The sequence below is a fragment of the Neovison vison genome, chromosome 11, assembly GCF_020171115.1.
Source record: "Neovison vison isolate M4711 chromosome 11, ASM_NN_V1, whole genome shotgun sequence".
NCBI classification, from domain to species: Eukaryota; Metazoa; Chordata; class Mammalia; order Carnivora; family Mustelidae; genus Neogale; species Neogale vison.
In genome coordinates, this window is record NC_058101.1 from 147,848,002 (window position 1) to 147,873,780 (window position 25,779).

Genomic DNA, 25,779 nt, shown 5'->3' on the forward strand with positions numbered 1-25,779 from the left:
CTTTCCTAATAACTGATGGTGCTGAGCATCTTTACATGCTTATTTGGACATTTGTACATTTTCTTTGAAAAAAATGACTATTCAAATCCTTGGTCCATTTTTAAACTGAGTTGTAACAGTTCTTTATATATTCTGGATATAAGTACCTTACTATTCAATAATTTGCAAGAGTATTCTCCTATCTTGTAGGTGGCCTTTTAGTTTTTTGCTCATGTTATATGCAGCATAAAACACACATTAAATGTCAGGTTTTTTGTTTGTTTGTTTGTTTTTTAAGTAAGTTCTACACTCAACAAGAGGCTTGAACTTACGGCCTCAAGATAAAGACTAACATGTTCCACTGACTGAGCCAGCCAGATGCCCCCACATTAGTAGGTTTTTATTTTGGAAAAAGATGTCAAACAGATTTTAGAAGCATTTCCTAACACTGGGATCAAGGACTGACATCTTGATGCTACTCTTTAGCCACTTTTGGTAAAACTATACAGAAAATAACCTAAAAAATTTTGATACAGTGAAAGATTAAAACTCTAAGTGTGTGTGTGTGTGTGTATAAACTTTCCTTTAATAACCAAATAACAGAACTGTTACTCACAGTTGATTTGGGACTGATTTTCTGTGGCTTATAACTGACATTTAGAACCGGCACTTCTCCTGTAAAATAATGCAAATAAAGAAGACACTGAGAATTACCCATATCTTCAGAGTTTCCGATGTGTGACAGAGTAAAAACAGTCAACAATATACAACAGTACCTCCTTCATCAGGCTTAAGTCTTCCAGCAAGCATTCTGATAAATGTTGTTTTACCAGTACCTGCCAACACAACATACAACAAACAGACTTGAAAAATGGTTCACATTTATAATAAATCACTATGTACACTCTTGGGTTTTAATAAGAAATTAGTTTTAAAGATATATAATGACATTACCAAATTCTGAAGGTTATACAGAAAAATACTCAAAACTTTCACGATTCACTTTGAATGTATCAACCAAAACTAAATGGGAGGAATATAATAGACTAATAAATCTTATTAATAACCATTTTAATAAATGGTAGATCTATGAAATAGAAGTCTTGGGTTAGTTTTTGAAATAATTATTTAACTAAAATACCAACAATTTATTGTTAAGGGGTATAGTATTGTTATGATTGAGTCATCCTTTTAAGTCTGTTATATGAAATACTTAGTCAAATGCAAGCCAGTTCAAATTTCCTCCATCAGTTAATGACTGATACATTGCAAAATCCTCCCAGGGAATTTCTAGAGATTTACAAGCTCTAAGTATACAATTAAAATCTTGTGTTTTTTTTTTTTTTTTTTAAAACTCCTTTGAGTCTTGAAAGCAATACGAGACTTTCTGTACTCAAATTCAACTCACAGCTCTATTTATGACAGCAATGTAATACTGAGAATTTAGGTCATAAAACTATTTCCAAAGATGAGCCTGAATTTAAAATGAGAGCTCAAATGGAGAAATGTCAAGAAAAAACTAGATTGTTTTTGGATTATCTATTTTGTCCTATCAATTTATACAGAGAAAAACTAGCTTGGTAAAAAAAAAATCTTATTTTCACCACAGGTTATGAAACAAAATACATAAAATATAAACTTGATTGAATGACAATATTAAATCGTACAACATCACAAAATGTGAACTACACTGAAAAATGTATGGGTTGAGCCTAGATCCCAGACCTACAACTGAGTCAGTTTTTTATGAAGTAGCTAAAACTAAGTTACTGGATAAACAGAATAGACTTTCTTTCCTTTTTTTTCTTCTTTTAAAGATTTTATTTATTTGACAGAGATCATAAGCAGGCAGACAGAGAGAGGGAAGCAGGCTCCCTGCTGAGCAGAGAGCCTGATGCAGGGCTCAATTCCAGGACCTTGAGATCACGACCCAAGCCAAAGGCAGAGGCTTAGCCCACTGAACCCCCCCAGGCTCCCCACAGAACAGACTTTCAAATAAAGGGAGTAAGAAAAACTTACCATTTTCCCCCAACATCACCATGATTTCAGAATCTGTAAACTCTCCGGCTACAATTGCTAGCTCAAACTCTCCCATCTTTTTCTTCATTCCAGGATATTTATACATACACATCTTTTTAACTTCTTCTTCATTTGCTGTCTCAGCCACTTTAAAAACAAGTGATGCATCTCTGAATCTCAAGTTTTCTGTCGGAACGTAGCCATCCAAAAAAATGTTTATGCCTGTTGGAGTCATTGACAACAGATTAGTAAAGATTAGTAAAGATCAACTAAAGAGTAGTTTTTCTCCACAGCAAGAAATTATCATATAAAAGCAAAACCCTAGGTTCTCTTGGGAGCAATCTAAGCACAGATTTCAAAATTTTGTGGATTTGTGGTAACATGCAGTGATACCATGGTGTTTTATGTATCTAATGCAAGTTGAAATAACCTATGCATATATATTTGTCTATATACACAAAGCATATCTCGTCATTATGATGTGACTTATGTAAGGTTTTTTTTTTCCATTAGGTTTTATGCAAAAGAATATGGTGGCATTTCTGCTGTATTTTTAAATCAAAACTTCTAATTTCTCTGAAAAAAAAAAAGTTAAAAATGGAATATTTTCAGACATAAAATGATATAATTTGGGGAATAATTCTTTAAATAAAGTTATGAGTATGCATTTTCACATGAGCTCTAGATACCACAAAGAGAAGTTATAATATATACTGCATTTTTTCAAAATTAATTTTGCAGGTTTGTAATATATTTACAGGCTTCATTTAACGAACAGACTTCATTTAACCTTTTTTTTGGCCTCACTATACAAAAATAAACACTTTTTTTCCCCTAAAGCTTTTATTTATTTATTTGACAAAGAGATCACAAGTAGGCAGAGAGGCAGGCAGAGAGAGAGAGGGGGGAGCAGGCTCCCTGCTAATCCCAGGGCCCTGAGATCATGACCTGAGCCAAAGGCAGAAGCTCAACCCACTGAGCCACCCAGGTATTCCAACACTATTATTTAAACATCTTTTAGTAAAAGAAAGAAAACATACTATACATGAGGATCCCTCCAAACTGTTAAGATCCACAATGGCAGACACAGAAATGAAAAAGTGGGTTATTTGGGAAAATGAAAAGATCTGTTTTCACTCTTTCCTATATTTAAGATAATAAGAGAAAGATAGTAGCTCAAGCCTGGATGATCTTGAAAGAAAGCCTAAGGCGGTTACTCATATCCTCTAGAATTGAGAGCCATATCAGGGGGGGTCTACAGCCTCAGCCTAGAACACAGGTATTCCAGTATTTGCTGAAAGAACGAATGAAAGATCTTGCCAAAAGTCAGCGTGTTTTTTTTTTTTTCTTAAAACTAAAGATTATAAATGTGAGGATAAAAAAATTAAAACCAAAAATTAAATAGGAATATAAATTTGAAGGAAACCTTAGTGGCCACTTAATCCAGATACTTAATTTATCAGATAAGGGAACAGAGGCTCAGAAAAGTGTGACTGTGCAAAAAACATTAACAAACCAGCCTTTCCATTTCCACTGCAATGTCTGTCTTCTCAATTTCAGACAGTTCAAGCTATAACTGCCTTTACAGTTATACAGTTCAGAGAAAGCTTTTACACACATATATATGGCATCAATTTCAGTATTCACAGAAAGCAGAAAATAAGTTCTAATTTACTTGGATTGTTTTAACAGATGGTGAACTTCACCAGGAACCATTTCTTAAAATGGTATAGCTTTTAGACATGGCATTTATAACTAGAATTGTGAAGAGTGAATGCCACCTGCCTATGTCATTATCAACACAATTCTGGACCTACTCCATGGTATAGAGTCGGTACTCAATAAGTACTTGCTAAATTGAGGAGAATAAAAAATTAATAACTTTTTAATATCAACTCTTAAGACAGACTACTGGAAAGAAAACTGGGCAATCTCACAACTTTTTCCTTAACATATGCATATATTTATATCAAATGCCCCAAAAGATAAGTGACAGCAATTCCTTCATCTTATCTTAATCTAAAAACTTTATGTACTTTTTATAAACTAAAAAGCTACCACTACCTTTTTATGCAAAGTGCATGATGTAATATAAATTCCTTTTTACCAAAGTTTCTTAGGTATCTCAAAAGTTATCTCTTTGAAGAGATCACTTTAAAAAAAAAAAGAGCCTGCTCAACCTAAAGACTACATGAGTAATTCTTCTTGTAAAATACAGTATTTTTTCAAAGTATGACATAGGTAGTCCATTTGGGTGTTCCTAATTATTCTAGACTGACAGCTGAAGGCACACCTAAGAAAGATGAAATATAAAGTAAAAGAGGAAGAAGAAATCAGTGGAAGGAAATGGCAAAGAAACTAAAAGGAAAAAGGCATACTAGGTAGAGAATGCACTGACATTTGTTTCAGGAGATACTGAGTAGTAGGTTAGTTTTTACTTTTGCCTAACTTGCTTAGGTAGAGAAGAGATATGGAAAAGAGAGGCCAGACAGTCCCTCGTTCCTGAAAGTAGAAAGAATAAATAAAACTATACTTACGAAGCTTTTTTACTATCTTAAGAATATTTACTAAACTACCTTATTAGGCCTTTTACAAACTTAAGATACAGATTACAGATAAATTTGAAACATGAAAACAAGATGAGCACTAAATAAATTTTAAGAGTTTCACTACTGGTATCAGGCTTTTGAAGATAAAGATGACAAATACCACAATAAAGCTGTAGAAGCCAAAATATAATAACTTTTAAGACTGCAAAGAGTGAAACTGAGAAAACATTTCTACCCCGACAGAAAATTCTCCAAAATGAAATGTTGTGAATAACAACTAATGGCTACAACCTCATATATATACATTCTGTTGAGCGATTAAATTCCATTAAGACTGGAGTTTGAGATAAATATTAGAGTAACATATAACTACTTAATATCAACAATAATACATTTTCTAAGCATTAGAGTTAAAGAATACAGCATTGTGGAAATAATTTTTCAAGTTACCTTCTCTTACACTAAAAGGCATAGTGACAACACCATAAGCACTTGGTACGCCATATAAACAGCAGATGAAGTCAGAGAGATAGTCTAATACACTTAGATCATGCTCCACCACAATGATATATCTGCAAATCAATATAGATTTTTATTTTTAAGTGTAACATAACATATAATCAAATTAAAATTATATTTAATTACATTTAAATTCTTAGAACAGTATAAATGTCAGGAAAACAGATATGTTAAAAAAAAATTAAATGCAGAGACCATATTAAGCAAAGCCTTAAAACATTTTCTTTAAAATAAGACTCATTATCAGTCTTCTGTTTCAAATTATTTTCCTAAAGTAAAAGGAAGGGGAAAAAAAATAATAGGAAACAATTTATGGATATATGAAATAAATGTGTTTTGCCAATAAAGAACACATTTTTAAATAAACTTTACCAAGCCGAAACAATTACAATAGACTTAAATCTGATGTAGCTTAAACTCATGACTATGCTATTCATCTTACAGATTAAGCCCTTCTAGTTGTCCTGTCCCATATGCTAGCTGCATTAGGAGATGCAGAGAACAGGATGACAGAAAGCTTAACTGGAGAATTTTCAAATTAGTTGGGGAAAACAAGGGACAGACACAAAACATTACCAAAAAAAGTATACATCCAAGTATGTTCTCTAAAGTCCAGTGAAGGTCGGAAAGGAAAAGGTGTATACTGCAGTACTATGTAAGTGGGATGGGATAGGATGTGACACTTTTTTCTAGGATGTGACTTTTGAAGTGGCAGGGAACAGTACTGCTAGTGTACAAACTATCAGGCAAATAAAAGTCATGACACTTTTATGCAGCATTTTATTCCTATTTCAGTTAGTTCAAAATGTTAAAAAAAGCAATGTCCTATAGACATCTCAAATTCCAACTTGTCTCTGACACAAGTTAAAATTTTCCACATTTGTATTAATTGAGTCATTACTCCTGTTTTAAAAAAAAAGCACTAATTTTATTTCCAATGATAAACTGTTTAAATTCTCAAGTCTGTCAACTCTTTCTCAACAATGTCTCATGTATTATGTATTCATTTTGTTCCTTTCTTTTTCTGCCTAAACCCTTGCTCAGGCTCTCAAATTTCTTTCAATATTGCTACAGACTTTTAACAAACCTCATTTTTTTCAGGTTCCCAGATATGGCTCTCAGTTGCAAATAAAACAAATTAACATCCTAAGACTTTCTTTCAAGAGTTTCCAAAACTTCAGGTACTACTTCTTAGTATTAGGCACACTAAAAAAATGGATCTTTGTTTCCTGAATAATCTACTTTTCCATTTCTATGTGTCTAAGGACTGTTTCTTCTCGTAAATAGTCTTCTGTTTATATCTTCACCTGCTGAAATCTTACTCAACCCTGTAAGGTCCATCACAATTCTACCTACTGTATAACCTCCTAATATGCAAATGAGCTTTCCGCAACTCTTGAACCTTTCTCACTCTGAAATGTTATTTGGATTTTACTATTTTTGAGTATTTCTACAACTTGTTCCTAAATTTTATGAAGTGAGACTACATAGTACATTTTAGTACCTCTATGATTTTTAGTCTTGTGATATGTACCAAAGTGATGTTTAATAAAGTTACTGAATGACGAAATGAAGAATTTGGATTTATGCTAAATTGGCAATGGGGGAAAATGTTCAGTTTTTTTTTTTTTTTAAGATTTTATTTACTTATTTGTCAGAGAAAGAGAGGGAGAGAGAGCGAGAGAGAAAGAGCACGAGAGTGCACAAGGCAGAGTGGCAGGCAGAGGAGGAGAGAAGCAGGCTTCCTGCTGGGTAAGGAGCCCGATGTGGGACTCGATCCCAGTACCCTGGGATCATGACCTGAGCCGAAGGCAGCAGCTTAACCAACTGAAACACCCAGGCATCCCAAATGTTCAGTTCTTAAATAGAATTGTCCAGTAGAACTTCCTATGCTTATGAAAATGTTCTAGTGTTGTTCGACTGAGGGAATGAATTTTTAATTTCAATTAAAATTAAAATGGCAACATATGGCTAGAAGATGCAGCACAGGTGTAGAAAAAGAGAGTAAGAAAAAAAACATCATTTTAGATTAATATGGCAAGAAGAAAGAACCACAGACTTTTTAAAGGAAGCTATCATGGCAATCTAGGTATCAGGTGGTAAAAACAATGAAAAAAAAAAGGACAAATTTAATTATGAAAAGAAAATATTAAAAGGAAATGTGGTCGGGGCGCTGGGTGGCTCAGTTGGTTAAGCGTTAGCCTTCAGCTCATGTCATGATCCCAGGGTCCTGGGACTGAGCCTGGGAGCTGACTCCCAGCTCAGCGGAGAGTCTACTTCCTTTCCCACTCTCCCTGCTTGTACTCTCTTTCTCTCTGTCAAATAAATGAGTAAGTAAAAATCTTAAAAAAAAAAAAAAAAAAAAAAAGGAAAGAAATTGTTCCTACCACATTGGTAAGAAGCAGCATCAAAGAAAAGGGCAAATCACGCAAGTGAGCCAATACTCACCCTAGTTTGGTATCTTTGTTGGCAATGTTCTGTTATTTGGAATAACTGTCTACTTTTTACCATTAAAATTTCACAACTCAGTTTAAGGTGGCATAGTATCGTATAGAGGCTTTTAATTTGCATTGAAAAGAAAAAAACTAGGTCAAAGCTTCTGATATCGCTACCTTTAAGTGGAACTTACAGAGAGGTCCAAAATGTAAAAAAGATTTAAGTGAGCCACTCATTTTCTGAGGGTTTGGAAAGAAAACAAATCTGCAGCATAGAGAATCTAAGCTGTGAAATTCCTACAATTAATTTTGGGTCACCTGTTGGTTTTTAATTTTACCAAAGATGTTCTCGGAGGTCAAATGCTAAAAAATCCTGTGTATTAGTGTCCTTTCTCTAATCCGTGCTCTATTTCTTGTTTTAAGGATATGATCTCTGTAATCTTTTTACAGCATTAAGACTTTGCCTTGACATGTCAAAGAATTTCAGGATGCATATACTTGTCATTTTTTTTTCATGAATCTATCACGAAGAGATTATTTTAACCCTTTATCTATAAATAACATCCAAGACAGTTGTGAAAGAAAATGTTTAACTTAATCTTTCTCTTCACTTAGTCAATCTAATTTGTTTTGACATGTTAGCCTATTACAATTATGGCTAGTGCCCTCTAAAAATACAGCATTGAAAATGCCTTAACACATATTTTTTTAAGATTTTATTTATTAATTTATTTGAGAGACAGAACACGTATGAGGAGTGATAGGGGCAGAGGGGGAGAATCCCAAACAGACTCTGCTAAGCACGGAGCCTGATGAAGTCCCATGACCCTGAGATCATGACCTGAGCCGAAACCAAGAGTCAGACACTTAACCGACTGAGCCACCTGGCTGCCCCCTGAACATTTACATATTAAGAGATATGTCACCTGGATGTAAATCACTTTCCTTTCAGTTCTATTTATTATGGTTAGGATGTTATGTGCTATTTAAAAGAAAATTATGTATGAAAACAGGTATTATCCAAGATTTTCATTATAAAGGGATATAAAAGTATTTTATAAAAAGGGGCTAGGGTTGAGAATCACTGATTTGACTGCCTGTATATTCTTTCTTTCTTTCTTTTTTTAAGATTTTATTTATTTATCTGACAGAGATCACAGGTAGGCAGAGAGAGAGAGGAAGGGAAGCAGGCTCCCCACTGAGCAGAGAGCCCGATGTGGGGCTTGATCCAAGGACCCTGGGATCATGACCTGAGCTGAAGGCAGAGGCTTTAACCCACTGAGCCACCCAGGTGCCCCTGTATATTCTTTTCTTTATCAACTGTTAAGTCTTTGAATACTAGGACTTACATGTTATATTCTTATGTTCCTCAAAGAATCTATCATAATGTCCAGGCCTAAATATAAAGTGAAAATTACAGCTACTATTTGGCACAACTAACACTCTCTTTATCACTGATAAATTTTAAGTTTCATTTCAAAGTATGTATGGGGATCATTTGTACCTTCAGCCATGACCTTGCTATGGCTTTATTTTTCAGACTTCTATTAAAATATATGTAAACAGTCTTCTCATTCCATTCTCTAAACCTCCCTTCTGAACTACATCAGAGTTCAATCCCATTCTCAATCTGCTGCATTCTGGTAACTTGCACAGATCAACTTTTCGGTTTCTAATGATCTTTTCTGCTGTTCCTAACCTGAGTTGTCCAATGAGTTGTCTTTTTTTAAAATATTTTATTTATTTATTTGAGAGAGAGACACACAGGGAGAGCAGAACATAAGCAGGGGGAGGGCAGAGGGAGAAGCAGGCTTCCTGCCAAGCAGGGAGCCCAATGTGGGGCTTGATCCTATGACCCTGGGATCATGACCTGAGCTGAAGGCAGCTGCTTAATGACTGAGCCACCCAGGTAACCCTGTCCAGTGAGTTTTTAATATCACAGTTGTACTTCCAAATTTTAAATCTGTTTGAGTTTTTTGAACATTTACCTATTGCTTTTTTGTGATACCATATTTTTATGATTTTATATCCTTTTATATTTTAAATACTGTTTTATAGTTTCTTTGAGAATATCACCTGAGACATTCCTGAAGGTCTAATCCTATTGTCTGTTTTGTCTACCGATTAATTTTCAGATGGTTTCCTATTATTAGGATCACGAGTCTTTTCTTGTAGGAACCCTGGATGACTAGGATTGAGGGCACATCCCTATAATGTGGTTTTTTACTTGCTTCTGCTAGGTATCCACAAGAGTAAAGATTCTAGGATGCTCTTTGTATGTTACTTTCTTATTATGAAGAGTTTAAACTCCCCTGATTATATAAATTTAAATTTCATATCCATGGAACTGAACTGCTGGTCAATGAATATATTTGAAGGGGAGACACCCCTCCACTCTCAATGAGCTCAGTGAGTGAGATACGCTTCCCTGACATCTTCATGTGCTTGTGTTTTGCTGACAAAGCAGTTTTTTTTTTTTTTTTTTAAGATTTTATTTATTTATTTGACAGACAAAGCAGGCTTCCTGCTGAGCAGAGAGCCCAATGTGTGGCTCGATCCCAGGACCCTGGGATCATGACCTGAGCCAAAGGCAGAGGCTTTAACCCACTGAGCCACCCAGGCACCCTGATAAAGCAGTTCTTCGAAAGTCCTGGCATTTTATATGTGACAATCTAATATACAAGGCTTTGTTTCCTATTCTTGAGTGGTTGCTAATTACATTAATTACAACAGAGGTTATTAATGTTATTACAGATAGGCAACATCCCTCAAGAAACCTGTATCTTGGTCTCTTCTCTTTAACTTCATTCTCTCTTTGGTTTTGACCCCTAGGGATTTCTCCTGCATTCTTATATTGGCTGTGTGTTACATCAGTCACTGATAGAAAGAGGCATCCATTCTTTTTCTACACAGAAAAAGATCTGTGGGTTTTGTCAACAGCTTTGCCATGCTGTAAAATCTGTAAACCTACAACAGATAACTACCATTTCTGACATTAAACTTCTTCATTTACAAAATGGAAATACCACCTAAGAGTCTAACACACAAGACTACTATGAGGCTCAAAGGAGAGAATGCATTTCTCTCTGCAGAAATTCTGCAGTTTACAGAAATACCCCATAAGCCAAAGGTGTTGTGATTATTTAACAGGTTAAGAACTCTTTGGAGTTCAGTAAGACCCTAAACAACCAGAGTTACTCTGGTGATCCTTATAATGTTCTAAATTTTATGTGTTTGAGTGACTTAATCCATTTGAGGATCTGGTAAAAGCTAATGATTTGCCTCGTAGAAATACATACATGGACACCAGAACTTTCATACCATTTCAGTGTATCCCTAGGCTACCTGGAGACAGGCATAGTAGTAAATAAATCTAGCATTAAGACCTTCTGTTCTAGATAGAAGAAGGTAATTTCAAGTGGTAGCTCTAAATAACTGAAAGAGAAAACATACAAATGTATATGACACTGATGATCTCACTGATGGTCTTCAGAAAACTGTATAACTCCCTAATTAAAATAATACAGACATATATCAAATCTGTACTTACCTATCTGGATTTATTAGTGATCGTATAGTGATAGCAGCCTTTAAACGCTGCTTGACATCTAGGTAACTAGAAGGTTCATCAAACATGAAACTATGAAAAAGAAAAGCAAATATAGTAATTTGCAAGACAAATTTAATTCTCTCTTACATCTATTTTAAATCCCTGTAATATGGTTTCTCATTTAACAACAATCCCCTCTTACACTAATGAGGAGTCCACTGCATAAGGGTAAGAACTTCTGTACTCTGTTCAGAAGTAAAAAGATGAAAAAAAATTATGAAGGCAGGGCTGCATAACAAGCTGAGGAGAGCACTTAGGATAACTTACAAATTATTATCTCTTCATGAAAAATACTCTGATATAGTCTGAAGTAATTCAGACGGGTTTCTCTTGATGAGCTGAAGTCAGATGCGTTAAAAAAAGTAAGAGTTTTTGAAAAGCAGGGCACCAAAGAGAATTATAGAATACTCTGGGGAAAAGACGGACTCTGCATTGGATGCCAGAGCAGAAATGTGGAAAAAGATGGGAGCAAAAAATATCTCGGAGAAGAGGCGCACCGGAAAGTAGGAAGGAAACTTCTTCCTTTTTTTCTCTCACATGGCATTCCACTCTTTTAGGGTAACCAGAAGACCTCATATTCTACTTGAGATTATTAAAAAAAAAAAAAAAATCCTTTCATGTATAGAGTTTAAATAATAAGCAACTAGTTATATTTAAAAAGTGCTGCAATCCATAAGTTGTAAAGTACTTATCTTAAATAAATGAGTTATTGTCCCCTTGTGGGAATAACAGGAATGGGCGGGCAACTGATGCATAACTGCTACAATATCCTACCTCAAAAGGAGAACCTGAGATACTATTCTGTTAATTTCTCTCAAAAGCACTGTTTTATTAGCAATATCACAAATAAAAACTCTAAAATAAGGATTAAGATATACAAAAGGTATAAAGCAACCTACATATCAGCTTTCTGTATGCAAACGACAGCACACGCAAATCTCTGCAACTCTCCTCCTGAAAGGTCTTCAACATTTCGTTCTTTTAGATGGGTTAAATCTACAAAGAACATAGAGGAGGCATTGTGTTCAATGTTGAAGTTTTATTTTACCTCTTCTTGGCAAAACGTATACTGTACATCATTCTGGGTGTGAATGATGTCTCAGTTGAAAACTGCGTTAACACAGAATGTAAATATGAAAATTACTAAAAAATTTTCCCATTAATTTCAGCAATCCATATAAAAGATATCTGTCTTTATGAGTTAAGTTCAGGGCCTATTAAAACATATGCACAAAATAAACACTTACCAAGCTGCTGACATACAATTGCTTGTGTCTTTGTTTCATCCTTTCGGTCCAAAATAGACCCCACTGTCCCCTGTCACAATATACCAGAAATAGTTAACTATTTTTCTTCAATATTCAAATGAGTTACCAAGTAAAACAAGTTTAGTCTGAGACATTTTTGATATGTCTACAAATATGCATAATACATAAATTCCTCTAAGAGTAACTGACCTTTGCAGCCTTGGGTATCTGGTCTACATACTGAGGTTTGATAATGGCTTTTAAGTCATCTTCTAGAATCTTGGTAAAGTAATTTTGCAATTCAGATCCACGGAAGTAAGTCAAAATTTCTTGCCAATCAGGGGGATCCTAGAAATATAATTATCTGAATTTAGTAATACACAATAATGCAAAAAGGATGACTTTACAGTTGACTTCTGAACAATATGTGTGAATTTTTTTGATAATTACAGTAAAGTACTGTAAATGTTTCTTCTCTTCCTTATTTACTCAATAACATCTTTTCTCTAGCAGACTTTACCCTAAGAATACAATAATAATACATATGTGAAATAAGTAATTGATTGTTCTTGCTAAGGCTTCTGGTTGACAGCAGGCTCTTAATAAGTTTTTGGGAAGTCAAAAGTTAAATACAGACTTTCGAATCTATGTGTGGGGGTCAACACATGTAACACCCGCATTGTTCAAGGATCAACTCTATATTCAAAGAGAATCCTCAGGCATCTTAAGTTTAGATGGCTAACAGTTTAAGGAAACTCAGTTTTGTCAGTTAAGTAGCATTAACAGATCTTAATTAAAAAGAAGTTTCATCCATATACATATTTTATCCATATATAGTTTCTCAGCATTAATTAATAATGTTGAAAATAACATTTAAAAAAAATATATACTCTCCTTCAAAGTCTCATAAAACTGACCTACGTACTCATTTTCATAAGGTGGTATACATACATCATACTTTCCAAGGTTTGGCTTTTGCTTTCCTGCTAAAATTTTTAAAGCAGTTGACTTTCCAATTCCATTAGTTCCAACTAATCCCAAAACTTCTCCTGGACGAGGGATAGGCAACCTGTTGTAAATATGTAAGAAAATAATAAAACAACTTGGGACTTAGGTAGAAAAAGATACATATTAGGATCATGTATTTTAATGCACATGCACTCCACACACATCCATTAATAAGCTAAGAGATATATGCCAGATATTATTGGCTATTAGAAAAAAAAAAAACAGCCAAGATTAACTTAAACTGTTAATTGTTAGAAATACATCCATGACCAATATTATTCCAAATTTTATTTTTCAGTTTTCATTCAAGTCCACTCTAAAGTAATTCTCCTTTACATATAAGGCTGAGTTTTAAGGTATAACCAAATGCTTTGGTACAAAATTACATAGCAGGTGCAACCTCACATTGTCATCTTTTTTTTTTTTTTTTTGGCCTGCCATTTACTTACAAGGAGAAAAGTGCCACATCAACCAGAAATATTCCACTTCATTCTCCCTGTTGCAGTAGGCTCTTTAAAGCTGGCAGGTTGAGAAATACCTTTTTATTAGTAAATCTAGACTCCCAGATTCAAAATATCAGTGTTTAGCAGATTAAAAACCTCAAAGAACTCCTGTGATTTAACAATATATGTCCAAGTTCAGAGTAATATCCTCTGTATGTGAGATTAATGGATAAATAGAGAACAAGTTCTCTTAAAAGTTATTTTGGGGATAAGGGTATTATTAATAATAGTGATTCTCAACCTCACTTGTATATCTGAATCCCCTCGGAGCTTTTACAACTTACTGAGGTCTAGATTCTGTAACTGGAGATATGATGTAATTGTAATTCAACTGGGCTGAAACCAAAGTATTAGTTTAAAAAAAAAAAAAAAAATCCCAGGTAATTCTAATGTTAGCCAGAATGAACCACTGACATAGTTTGATTCTGTATGAGTTATAGTTTTGCATTTCTCTTTAGTGGACGGTTAATACCTTTTCCCATTTTTATACTTCACTGAAAATTCCAAATGTATTTTACTTTTGACCGAAGTAAAGAGATATGTTGACTTGAAGATATACCTGTGAAGTTTGAAGGCATTGGCACAATATCGATGTGTTGTTTCTTTTTCCAAGTTGCTTGGTAAATTGACAATTGATAAGGCGCCAAAGGGGCATTTCTGTTATTTAAAGTAAAGAATTTTGTGTTAATTTTTAAAAGTATACCATATGACTGGAGCGCCTGGGTGGCTCAGTTGGTTAAGCATCTGACTCTTGATTTTAGCTCAGGTCATGATCTCAGGGTTGTGGGACAGAGCCCCATGTCAGGTTCTGCACTAAGTGAGGAGTCTGCCTGAGATTTTCTTCCTCTGCCCTCCCCACCACGCATGTGCTCTAAAATAACTGAATACATCTTTAAAGAAAAAAATACATACATACATATATATATATATATATATGTTTATGACTAAAATGGATACATTAAGAATTTTTTTTATAAGCAATCTTCCAAATGTGGTAATTATGGGGTGCCTGCTGGTTCAGCTGGGAGAGCATGTGACTCTTGATCTTGGGGTCTTGAGTTCAAGCCCCACACTGGGTGTAGGTATTAAAAAAAATAATAAACTTAACAAAAAAACCCACCCAAATTTGGGAATTTCACAAAGATATCATATTGCTTCACTTTCTTTTCTTATTTACTTTAACAATAAAAGTTCAGTTCCTTGAAGGCAAGAATCACAATAAAATATTTTCTTCTTAGTGACTAGCATATTTTCAGACTTTAATATGTTTTTAATACTTACTAAAAAACCTTACAAAACTTGAGGGTTTTATTTTCTCTTTTTTAACATTACCTTGCTAAGAGGCAAGATAAACCATGGTTACTGAGTATATCATTCCATATGCAGTCGATGACAGATGACTTATCACTACTTCCTTCTTCCTGTTTTCGTATGCTTTCTTCCCCTACTTTGTAGAGTCCCTTAAGGTCTTTTGGTTAAGGTTTAGTTTTAAGGTGGGGCGCCTGGGTGGCTCAGTGGGTTAAGCCTCTGCCTTCAGCTCAGGTCATGATCTCCGGGTCCTGGGATCGAGCCTCACATCGGGCTCTCTGCTCAGCAGGGAGCCTGCTTCCTCCTCTCTCTCTGCCTGCCTCTCTGCCTACTTGTGATCTCTGTCTGTCAAATAAATAAATAAAATCTTAAAAAAAAAAATGTTAAGTTTTACGGTTAGTCCTTTATGGATTGCACTTTTTTTGGGTCTATTTATATACCATCAACAGCTAGAGTAATATTTGCACAGAGCAAGGATTAATGTCTTTTCATCACAGTTTTTAATCATCTCATGTGAAATTGATATTCTGTATTCCAATGGAGTAAATACACATTAAAAAATTTAATTCATTAATTAACTCAAATAACAACTGATTATCAATCAGATAAATGTCCAAAGAACAAGAATGGCAAGAACTGGAAGGTTATTTAAGAGCATAAATGTGACTAGAAAAATTTCTCAGAAATTTATAAAGGTACATCCAAAAAGTATAACCCTAGATTAGAGATCTGTTTAGCAGAACTGTTCAAAGACCTGAGAGAATCAATTAAAAAGTCTCTTCAGGTAAAGATTTCAGTGAATTCCCATAAGAACACAGAGAATTAAAAAACAAAAACAAAACTCCTGTATTCTATTAATTCTTTACACAAGATAGTTTTCTGCCAATGAAGTTACCTCCATTTACAGAAATTTCCTATTATTCTATCAATGTTCAAAAAATGTTTATAGGCTGCAAAGGAATCTAAGCTTCTTTAAATCTACAAGAAAAAAAAAATCCATACTGATTATCTGTGAGGTACATTTTGTACAAATCTTAGTGTTCAGAGGGTATTAACTCCTACCCCCAGATTCATCACATCGGTATCTTTTCAGCCACTGAAGTATACCCCAAAATTTGGGATCTCATTTTTCTACAGCAATGAAGAAGAAAAGAGAGAAGATAATATATTGTTCAAAATCAAATCTCCAGCACCCACAACACTGACAGGCATATAATTAGAAATTAGTAAATGTTTACTGGCAGGAATGTTTCCTGATTACACTTTCAAAACAAGGGAAAAAATTTTTAGATACCAAGGCAATCTTTCTGGATACTTAACTAAGGAATCAGAAACCAATGTGAAACATAAGCCTTATTAGACTCAGTTAACAGGGTGGTACCCATACTTTGGTAACGTTCCTTACTAAAAATATTATCTACAAGGAAAAATACCTAAATTAAGAATTTAATGTACTGGTTCTTAAATATTGTTTATGAGCTAAATTTGAAAATCTACCATTTTAAAGTTATAAACTCTAACCAAACTATTCAAAGCAACAAAAACTGAGGTATTCTGAAAAATAACACTATTGTGGTAACTCCAACAGAAGAATGGATAATATAGCAGAAGCACTAAGGAATTAGGTTAAATTAAAACAATTTTGGCTGTATGCATTTCTGTTTAAAAGGTGTGATTTAAAATTAAATACAGACCTGAAAGAATTATATATAACATGACTCACGCTTTTTGTGTTTACATTTCCAAGAAGTACTTGTAAAGACATGGGAAAGAATGTCCTTCTCAAAAAAAGGTGAGGAAAAAAAAGGGGTGAAAAAAAGAAATTAATTTTGGTTGGAAATGGCTTTCCAAAGTTGAGTAAGGCAAGGATAACTTTTACATAGGGTGGTTTAATTAATTCAAAAGCAACAATATTAAATATTAGATTATTGATAATTTTCTTAAATTTACATTTTTAATTCATTACTTTATATTTTGCCTCTTTAAAAATAGTTATAATGTATTCAGAATATTCTGACTACTCAGGTTCCAAATTTGATCCCCAAAATAAAATATCACTTACCTTAATACAAATACCACAACCAATACAAAGGGTTTCAGAAATCCATGCTATTTTGCTCTGGGGTGTAACCTCTATGCATAATTTTCCTGGCAAAAGAAAAATAGAGTTTGGTTATTTTCCCGGTCATTCTAAATTTTCTTAACATTGTTACTTAGGTAATTCTGGTTCCAAAGCTCCAAAGAGAAGCAGGTTTTCAAAAACAGAGGCCACACAAAGAAATACAATTGAGACAATATCCTAAAAACCAGTGCTGGGGCGCCTGGGTGGCTCAGTTGTCGGGCGTCTGCCTTCGGCTCAGGTCATGATCGCAGGGAGCTGGAATCAAGCCCCATGTCAGGCTCCTTACTTGGCGGGAAGTCTGATTCTCCCTCTCCCACTACCCCCGCTTGTGTTCCCTTTCTCACGGGGTCTTTCTCTCTCAAATAAATAAATAAAATCTAAAAACAAAAACAAAACCCAGTGCTTTGCAGGGATTAATTATAAAATAATTAGTATATATTACTATTGGGGAAGAAAATTTAGAATTACAGCAGATCCTGAAAGCTTTATTTTTATTTTTTAAGTTTATTTATTTAAGTAGTCTCTACTCTCATGGTGGGGCTCAAACCTATGACCCCAAGATCAAGAACTGCATGCTCTTCTGACTGAGCCAGACAGGTGCTTCCCACAACAGTTTTATTTTTAAGCTGTCTGACCTGAATATCTAATTCACAAAATATGCCTTGGAAATGGTATTGCAGAAAAAGGCATATAATACATAGCTAAATCAGTGAAATTCCAAAAAGGTATGTAGTCATCCAACATACACACGAAATTAAACTTGACATTAAGGATATTAATAATGGGATTTCTAAATAGCATGGTAGAATATAATGGATGACATCTAAAGTTTCTTTTAAGATTCAAAAAGCTTGTACCTCACTAATACAGTAAAAGTAACAATTACCTTAACATAACCTTTAAAGACTACCAATACTTCTGGACTATTTTTAAATTTATTTAATCTTGAAAATATAGCAAAACCTCATGAATTAGCCATTCTTATTAAGCTGTTCATTCTTGCTTTTTAAAATGAGAATACTATCAAAAACAAATATTTTGGTATTCCTTTCTCCATGACTTAGAGTAATTATAGAACTTTTCTAGAACAGCAAGAATCTCAGTAACTGATTTTATAGCCAAAATTAACTTAAAAAAATATTGATAATAACACATTATTCTACCATTAACAAAACAGGATCATTTAGTCACAAAGCAGTAAGAAAAATTAAGAGTAAAATCTGGTCTTATCTCGGGGTGCCTGGGTGGCTCAGTGGGTTAAAGCCTCTGCCTTTGGCTCAGGTCATAATCCCAGGGTCCTGGGATGGAGCCCCACATCGGGCTCTCTGTTCCTCGGAGAGCCTGCTTCCTTCTCTCTTTCTCTCTGCCTGCCTCTCTGCCTACTTGTAATCTCTGTCTGTCAAATAAATAAATAAAATCTTAAAAAAAAGAAATCTGGTCTTATGTCTATACTTTAAAGAAACTAATAGGAAAAAAAGTACATGCCTAGAGAACTATGAAGCCAATTTATTTCTTTTAAAACCTTCTTTTATCTTTAAATGATCCACAGAACAGCTTACCCATTCGAACCACAGGGCAACTCTTTTTGCACTCCTGCCGACATTTCTTAGGCTTACATTTGTCATGGTTGACAATAGCAATTCTTGTTAATTTATCCGCCATAATTCTAAGAAAGTAAGAATATCCAGCTCTTCTATTAAAGAAAAATTAACAAAATTATGCACAGTCAATGCAATTAGTTAAGAGAATTGAATCACAGGCATAGAAGTTAGAGAGGAGAATATAATTTATCAGTATATTCAGTTACGACTATCTGGAACTACTAAAAAAACTAGTAAAAGCAATAAAGTCATTTTGTAGGGCTGAGAAAACAGTATCTTACATATATACTACTAATCAGAAAATTTATATAAAAAAAGAAAAAACACCATTTTCAATGGTCACAAAAAAGAAAAGATCTAGGAATCAAGTTAACAAAAATATATACATGTGAGGAAACTTTCAAACCATAACTGAGAAACATAAAAGACCTGAATAAATAGAATGACATACTGTCTCAGTTTTTATAATATAGAATAATCAATACCAGAGATTTCAACCTTTCCTAAATTTATATTCAATCCAATTTCAAAGAAAAACAAAACAAAACAAAACACAAACTAAACAGAAAGCTTGTATGCAAAAAAAAAAAAAAAAAAGGCTAGGAAAAGGAAAAAGAACAAAGGGGATGGGGAAACCATACTTGCTAGATGGACAAAAATGATATAATGTCTCCGTAATTAATACTGATACTAGTGTCTGATATATACTGATACTAGTGTCTGATATAGTCCAATAAAACAGAATAGGAGCTGATGTGAAAAATACATAATAAAGATGTTTTTAATACTGATACTAGTGTCTGATATAGTCCAATAAAACAGAATAGGAGCTGATGTGAAAAATACATAATAAAGATGTTTATTCCCTCTCTCAAATTAAGTATTACTTCATGTCTTATTTGATTATTAATGATGCTACTAATGGAAGTTATTATTAAGGCTGTGGGCATGATGTTCATCAAGGGGAAAAAATAAAACTGCATTTCTCTGGGAATTTGTAATATGGCCATGGTGAATTTTATGCTAACAACATTAAAAGGAAAAGAGGACTAAGGAACCATAAGTATAGACTGCACTCACTTTTAAAGCTTTTATAAATCTTGATAACTCACAGTGCCATCAATTATGCAACTAAGGTCAAAATGAACTTAAAAATCTTCTACAATACTGGGCTTTGTGACAGACATCAGATTTCTTAGCATAGTGATTCAAGTAAGTAATTTCAAAAACTATCTTGAAATTCCAGGTTATTCCAGGATTTAATTAATGGTAGACCCTGAAGCCAAAAGACTACCTTTGGGTAGTTAGTCTGTTGGCTTTTTCTATCAAGGGCTGTGATAATTCTGATTTTTTTTTTTTTTTTTGACTGACTGCTTCCCTTTGTAGACCTTTCTCACATGCTGTCATACCATTAGGCTTGGAGAGGGATAAAACAGCATGTTCCTCAATGCTGCTCCCAGACTATCTTCTATCTCTCTCCTCACTACAAAGTCAGCTTTTGCTTCTCATATCATCAAACTACTTTAGTCATTCACTGACCATCAAATCTCTCCCTTCCATTTAAGGACTACTCTGGGCCATTTTCCACTCTCTTTTACTGCTCCTGTCAAAATTTTTAATTTCAGCATGTTCATAGATGATCTTTGTATTAATAGCTTGTCTTCTTATCAGTAACCTCTCTCCTCCAGTGATCTTTCTTTCACTCTCCCTCAACCTCCTTCAACCTTTGGTGAAATCCTTGACCTTGTTATTACCAATAACTGCGATCCTTCTATAACCTCCATTTCAAATACCCCATTTTTCAACCACCACTCCCTATCTTTTCAGTTGTACCCAACAGTCCAACAACTCTTTGAACTCCCCCATTCCCTACACTTACTGTATCTTTTGATTCTATCACATTTTCACTATCCCTCAGCTTTTGTATCTTCATGTCCCTCTGTACTTGGCTAAATATCCCTCTCAGTCATTTATACCCTTACTACAATCCTGGTTACATACCACTCTTCATCTGCACACATAAAGCTGAAAATGGGTAGACAAAAAGCCAAGCCATGCTGACTAGTGAGCCCTTATGCCAAACAGCAACCACATTATATGTATTTGGTGGACAGTGAAGTCTACTTGCACACTTGCTAAGGAGAATATTCTAACAATTCTCTCCCGTCTTCCACATCATAAATTACTCTCCACTGGCTCGTTCCTATTAGCACTCAAACATTCTATTATCTGACTCTATCTTTTCCCATTTCTTTATTTCTCCTTCCTTTTATATCAAGACTAATTCAAAGAGTTGCCTATAGTCAGTGTTCCAAATTCCTACGTATTTTTTCTGGACTCCATTTCAGACTTTAGTGCCCATTATTCTATCAAAACACCTTATCAGTCATCGCTACTCTACATACAGGTAAAACAAATAGCTAATTAATGGTTCTTAACTTAGTTGAACACTTACTGCATCTGACACAATTTATGACGTTTTCCTAAAGATAGAAAACCTTTCTTAACTTGGTTCTGGGACACAGCACTAATCTGATTTTCCTCCTATTTTCTTGGTCATTGTTCCTTATCTTCTAGGCTACTGAAAGTTGAGGGGTGCGCTAATAGTCACATTTTTAAATCTCTATTTCTTTAAGGTATTCTATTCTGATCTCATGGCTTTAAATCCTATTTATATGCTGTTAACTCCTCAATTTCCATCTCTAGCCAGGATACCACTCCTAACCCTAAAATTACATATCCATCCACCTGACTACCCAACATCTCTTCCTGAAGGTCTAACACGCATCTCCCAAATTAAATTCCTGAAGTCCCCACCAAAATTTGTTTCTCTAGCAGTCTTGCCCATTCTGTTAAATGACAACTCCAGTCTTCCATTTACTCTAGCCAAAATTCTTGAAGTTATCTTTTACATGCCACAATAGCAAATTCTGTCCAATTTACCTTCATGAATCTGACCACGTCTCATCACTATGGTCTAAGCCACTATTATTTCTAATATGCATTACTCTAATAGCTTCCTATCAGGTCTTTCTGCTTTACTCTTAACCTCCTTCTACTTCAACTCTTGATGGTTCCTTCTCACTACACAAGCCAGGATGATCCTTTTTAAGTAAAAGTCAGATCTGGATGAGAGGGTGATCTGGCTGTGACATCTGTCACCCCATTGATCGCCAGGGTTGATTCGGCTGATCTGGCTGGCTAGGCGGGTGTCCCCTTCCTCCCTCACCACTCCATGTGCGTCCCTCCCGAAGCTGCACGCTCTGTCGAAGAGGTCGATCTTCCCTGATAGAGGAGAGGACCGTTCTTCGGTCAAGAGTATACGAGTAGCTGCGCTCCCCTGCCAGAACCTCCAAACAAGCTCTCAAGTATAAGTCAGATCATGTCACTCCGATCATGTCACTCCTCTCAACACCTGCAGTGGCTTCCCTCCTCATTCTGAATAAAAGCCAAAGTCCTTAAAATAACTAATGAGATACTGATCAGCCTCTATTACCTCCTGATGTCATCTCCACCTACTCTAGCTCTTGTTCATTCTGCTCCAGCCACACTGGCTCCCTGCTGTTCTTAGCACACATCAGACATGTTCTTGCTTCAGGGCTCTAACATTTTCTATTCCCTCTGCTTCTAATGCTATTCCCCCTAGTGAGTTACAAGACTCACTACTTCAAGTCTTTAATGTTTATTTCTAACTATACTACCTAGAGTATAGGTATAGTATAGTATAGTATAGAGTATAGAAATAAACTATAGTTTATTATAAACTATATTAATGTTTATTTTCTAACTATACTACCAAAATATACCCTGATTGTTTTTTCTTCCCTGATTTGCTTCTTTAGCGCTTTCTACTATACCACACAGTATGTATTTCATATATATGGGTACACATGGTTTATGTACATATTTATTGTGTGTATATACATGTATTTATATACTCCTCCTCTCTACACAGTATTTTTCCCACCCCAAGTAAAAGATACTCTATCATGAGGGCAGGGATTTCTTGTATGTTCAGCCCAATGGCAAAACTAGTGCCCAGCACATCATAAAAGCTCAAATATTTCTGTTGAATAAACGAGAAAATGAATTTGGATATAGTAAATAATTTCTGATAGGTTAAACTGAATCAGAAATATTGTCAATATTTCATAGTGACAGTTATCCACTAAAGTATATACTGGAATAGAAAATTACCCAAGAAAAGACTAAGTATTTATGTAATAAAGAGAATTATGGTAACTAAAAGATCCACTCTACCCCCTTAAAACCTTTAAAAACTGGTCCAGTTTTCATAATGACTAGAAGAGAAAGAAATTAAATGACTTCTGAATTGCTACAAAAAAGCTTTCACTCTAAGTGATCCCTGAAAACTGAAGAGTTTTTAGTTATTAAAATAAAGCTGGACACCATACAAATTACCTGGTGAATGAATGTCATGAAGTTCCTTCTACAGGAACTTATATCACACAAAACTTTTATCACACAATTGCTGATGCTAAACTTTATTTCTGCCAAACTACTAAGGTGTTTCATCTGATATTTCAAACCATTTTAAAAACCAAGTGACTGAAAGTGATGATGTATAGAAAAATAAAAACATACCAGAGATGACTAATAAGCTGATTTGTATAAGAAACAGAGATAAATTATAATCCATTTAAGACTAAGGAATATAAATTCTTTGTAGAATTCTTACTTGTGTCAACAATAATGACTAAATTTGTATATTATTTTCAAGAACTGGGGAGGAGGGATCCCTACTTTCTTTTTCAGCGACATACAGCACAGTGAAGCCGCAGGGGTGGGGGTAGTAACAGACTGCTGGAGACAAGAGAAACTTGAAGATATTTCAGATCTGAAGAGAAACTGCTCAAAACAGGTACTCAAATAATGACCCTCACTGTCATTCTTCCAGTTGGGAGGAAAAAAGGAAGTGAGAGGCATTATGGAAAGCATTTTTGGTCTAAGACCAAAATTATCATAACATCATGTGAAAGCATTTAAAAGACTGCTGTGCACAAATGACGCCTGATATCACATAAAACATTCCAGCCCATGGTTACTCTAAGTTATTAGTCTTATAAAACATGTAAGTTGGGAGTGCTGCACAATTCTTGATTTCAGAGTCTTAAACTGAACAGTTTAAGAGGGACACCCAATTAATACTTTTTTACTCTTTCAGAAATTTATTAAATGTTCTTAAAATGTTTTTAAGGGGCATAACAAGATTTTAAACACGAAAAAAAATACCCTTTTGGTACAAATACAGGTAAGAGCCCTTGGTTAACAATGACGAAACACTACTGTCAGGTAGCTGATACGGTACGAATATTTTCAGTATATGAGACAAATGTACTGATAAATGCAACACAACTACCACTATCATAAATGCCTAGCTAGCAGTCCCTGTGGGAGAGAGGGTAAAACAACAACAAAAAGCCCCCAGCATAACCCCTCCCACACTCCTCCCCATTGTTTTTGACAGTTATTTCTCACTCTTATGGACTTTACTACCAAAAAAAAAAAAAAGAGAGGGAGGGAGAAAATAGGTTTTCGTATTTTATGGGATGTGGGAGTTGGCTTTAGCCATCATGTCTACAAAGCAGGCGCCTTCGCGCTCCTGATCTCCTGCAGTTTGTATAAAAACAGAGAACACAAGTCATCAAGAAAAAAGTGCCAAGTGCTTTAAAAGCACACTAAAAAAGATACAGACGCTGAACTGGGAGATTACTTGGGATAACCGAATACACGTTACTCTAAGGGAAAAGCAGAGCGACAACTGCCCATTATTGCTATAAAGACGGGGAACGGAGGATTCGACTCCATGGCGGCAAAATGCCATGACTCATTCCATAATTACCAAAGAAGCCGTAGAAGAAAAGGCTACGACTTCCTAGAATCAAACAGACACGTGTGACAATATATCCATTTTACTGTGTCAGGGTAAGGATGGGGGAAAAAAGGGATGCCTTAAGTTCTGAAGTTGCCTTCTCTGGAAGGTTCAGCTTTCGGGCAAGAGTGTAGTCAAGGGGGAGTGGAGACGGTCGTATCTGGATCTCTGAGATGGCATTCAAGTCCATTCTGGTAGCCCCTGAGCGGGTGGCCAGCGACAGCGGCCGAGGTCCAGGTCAGCTGGAAGTGAGGAGTGACGTGCCTCCAAGCCCTCCTCGTTGGTGCCCCCGCTCTGGTGGTTCCAGCTGTCCCTTCCGAGCCGGCTGCCGCGCGCCGCAGCGTTCTCCGCCGCCGACACCAGAGGCCTCGCCAAAGGCTCTCAGAGAATGTCCCTACAGTCTTTAAACTGTGTCACGCCGCAGTCAACCGACAAACCTTCCCGGGCTACTCACGTACCTGGAGAAAACGATCCCCTCGCGGAGGGGAGCTCAGAGGCCAAATCAATTCCTCCTCTCACTTCTCCCTCACACGGCGCGTTCCTACGGCCACCGGCCAAAATGGCGGTGCTTAGCCACCGCCTCGCGCATGCTTTAGGAACGTAGTGCGCGCGCGCGACAGAGAGCGACAGGCGGAGCCCGGGACTTGGTCCGGCCGGCGAGAACTGACGTCATTGAGCTGCGACTCTAACTTAACGTCGTCGGGAAAGCCGGGCTGTCCTGAGTGGGAGTGGCACGGAGCTGCAGGACATCCTAAAAAGCTGGGTTGCTGCAAGCCGGGTCTGTAAGCTGTAAGTGCGTGGTTTCCTCTCACCCCCCCACCATGTGGAGACTGGTTCTAGCGCAAGTAGACGCGTTCTTATCCCAGTTCTCAATCCCCCTTTTTCCCTCCCGATCTCGAGGCCGCTGGAAAGCCATTGCCTATTCTAGCATTTCTAACAGAGGTGTCAATCAGGACCAGTAGAATCTGGTCCAAATACTGCTGGTG

General features: G+C 35.6%; 2 protein-coding genes across 7 annotated transcripts in view; one reads left to right on the forward strand and one right to left on the reverse strand.

The window, feature by feature from the left end:
• The window catches only part of ABCE1 (ATP binding cassette subfamily E member 1), a 32,122-nt gene extending 6,732 nt beyond the window's left edge, over positions 1 to 25,390 (reverse strand). The window contains exons 1-13 of the mRNA XM_044224940.1: positions 25,252 to 25,390; positions 18,859 to 18,992; positions 17,240 to 17,325; positions 14,429 to 14,526; positions 13,310 to 13,427; positions 12,569 to 12,706; positions 12,359 to 12,428; positions 12,011 to 12,107; positions 11,052 to 11,141; positions 4,998 to 5,119; positions 1,999 to 2,220; positions 756 to 815; positions 596 to 654 (exon numbers count right to left, since the gene is read on the reverse strand). Coding sequence (XP_044080875.1) covers positions 596 to 654; positions 756 to 815; positions 1,999 to 2,220; positions 4,998 to 5,119; positions 11,052 to 11,141; positions 12,011 to 12,107; positions 12,359 to 12,428; positions 12,569 to 12,706; positions 13,310 to 13,427; positions 14,429 to 14,526; positions 17,240 to 17,325; positions 18,859 to 18,961 — 1,263 coding nt within the window. The 5' untranslated portion in view covers positions 18,962 to 18,992; positions 25,252 to 25,390. The remainder of the gene's footprint in view (positions 1 to 595; positions 655 to 755; positions 816 to 1,998; positions 2,221 to 4,997; positions 5,120 to 11,051; positions 11,142 to 12,010; positions 12,108 to 12,358; positions 12,429 to 12,568; positions 12,707 to 13,309; positions 13,428 to 14,428; positions 14,527 to 17,239; positions 17,326 to 18,858; positions 18,993 to 25,251) is intronic.
• An 87-nt stretch (positions 25,391 to 25,477) lies between these two features.
• The window catches only part of ANAPC10 (anaphase promoting complex subunit 10), a 298,667-nt gene continuing 298,365 nt past the window's right edge, over positions 25,478 to 25,779 (forward strand). For 5 of the 6 annotated variants that reach the window (XR_006380950.1, XM_044224943.1, XM_044224944.1 and 2 more), the window contains exon 1: positions 25,478 to 25,582. The gene's annotated coding sequence lies outside the window, so the exon portion shown is untranslated. The remainder of the gene's footprint in view (positions 25,583 to 25,779) is intronic. The other variant, XM_044224942.1, reaches the window with a different exon arrangement.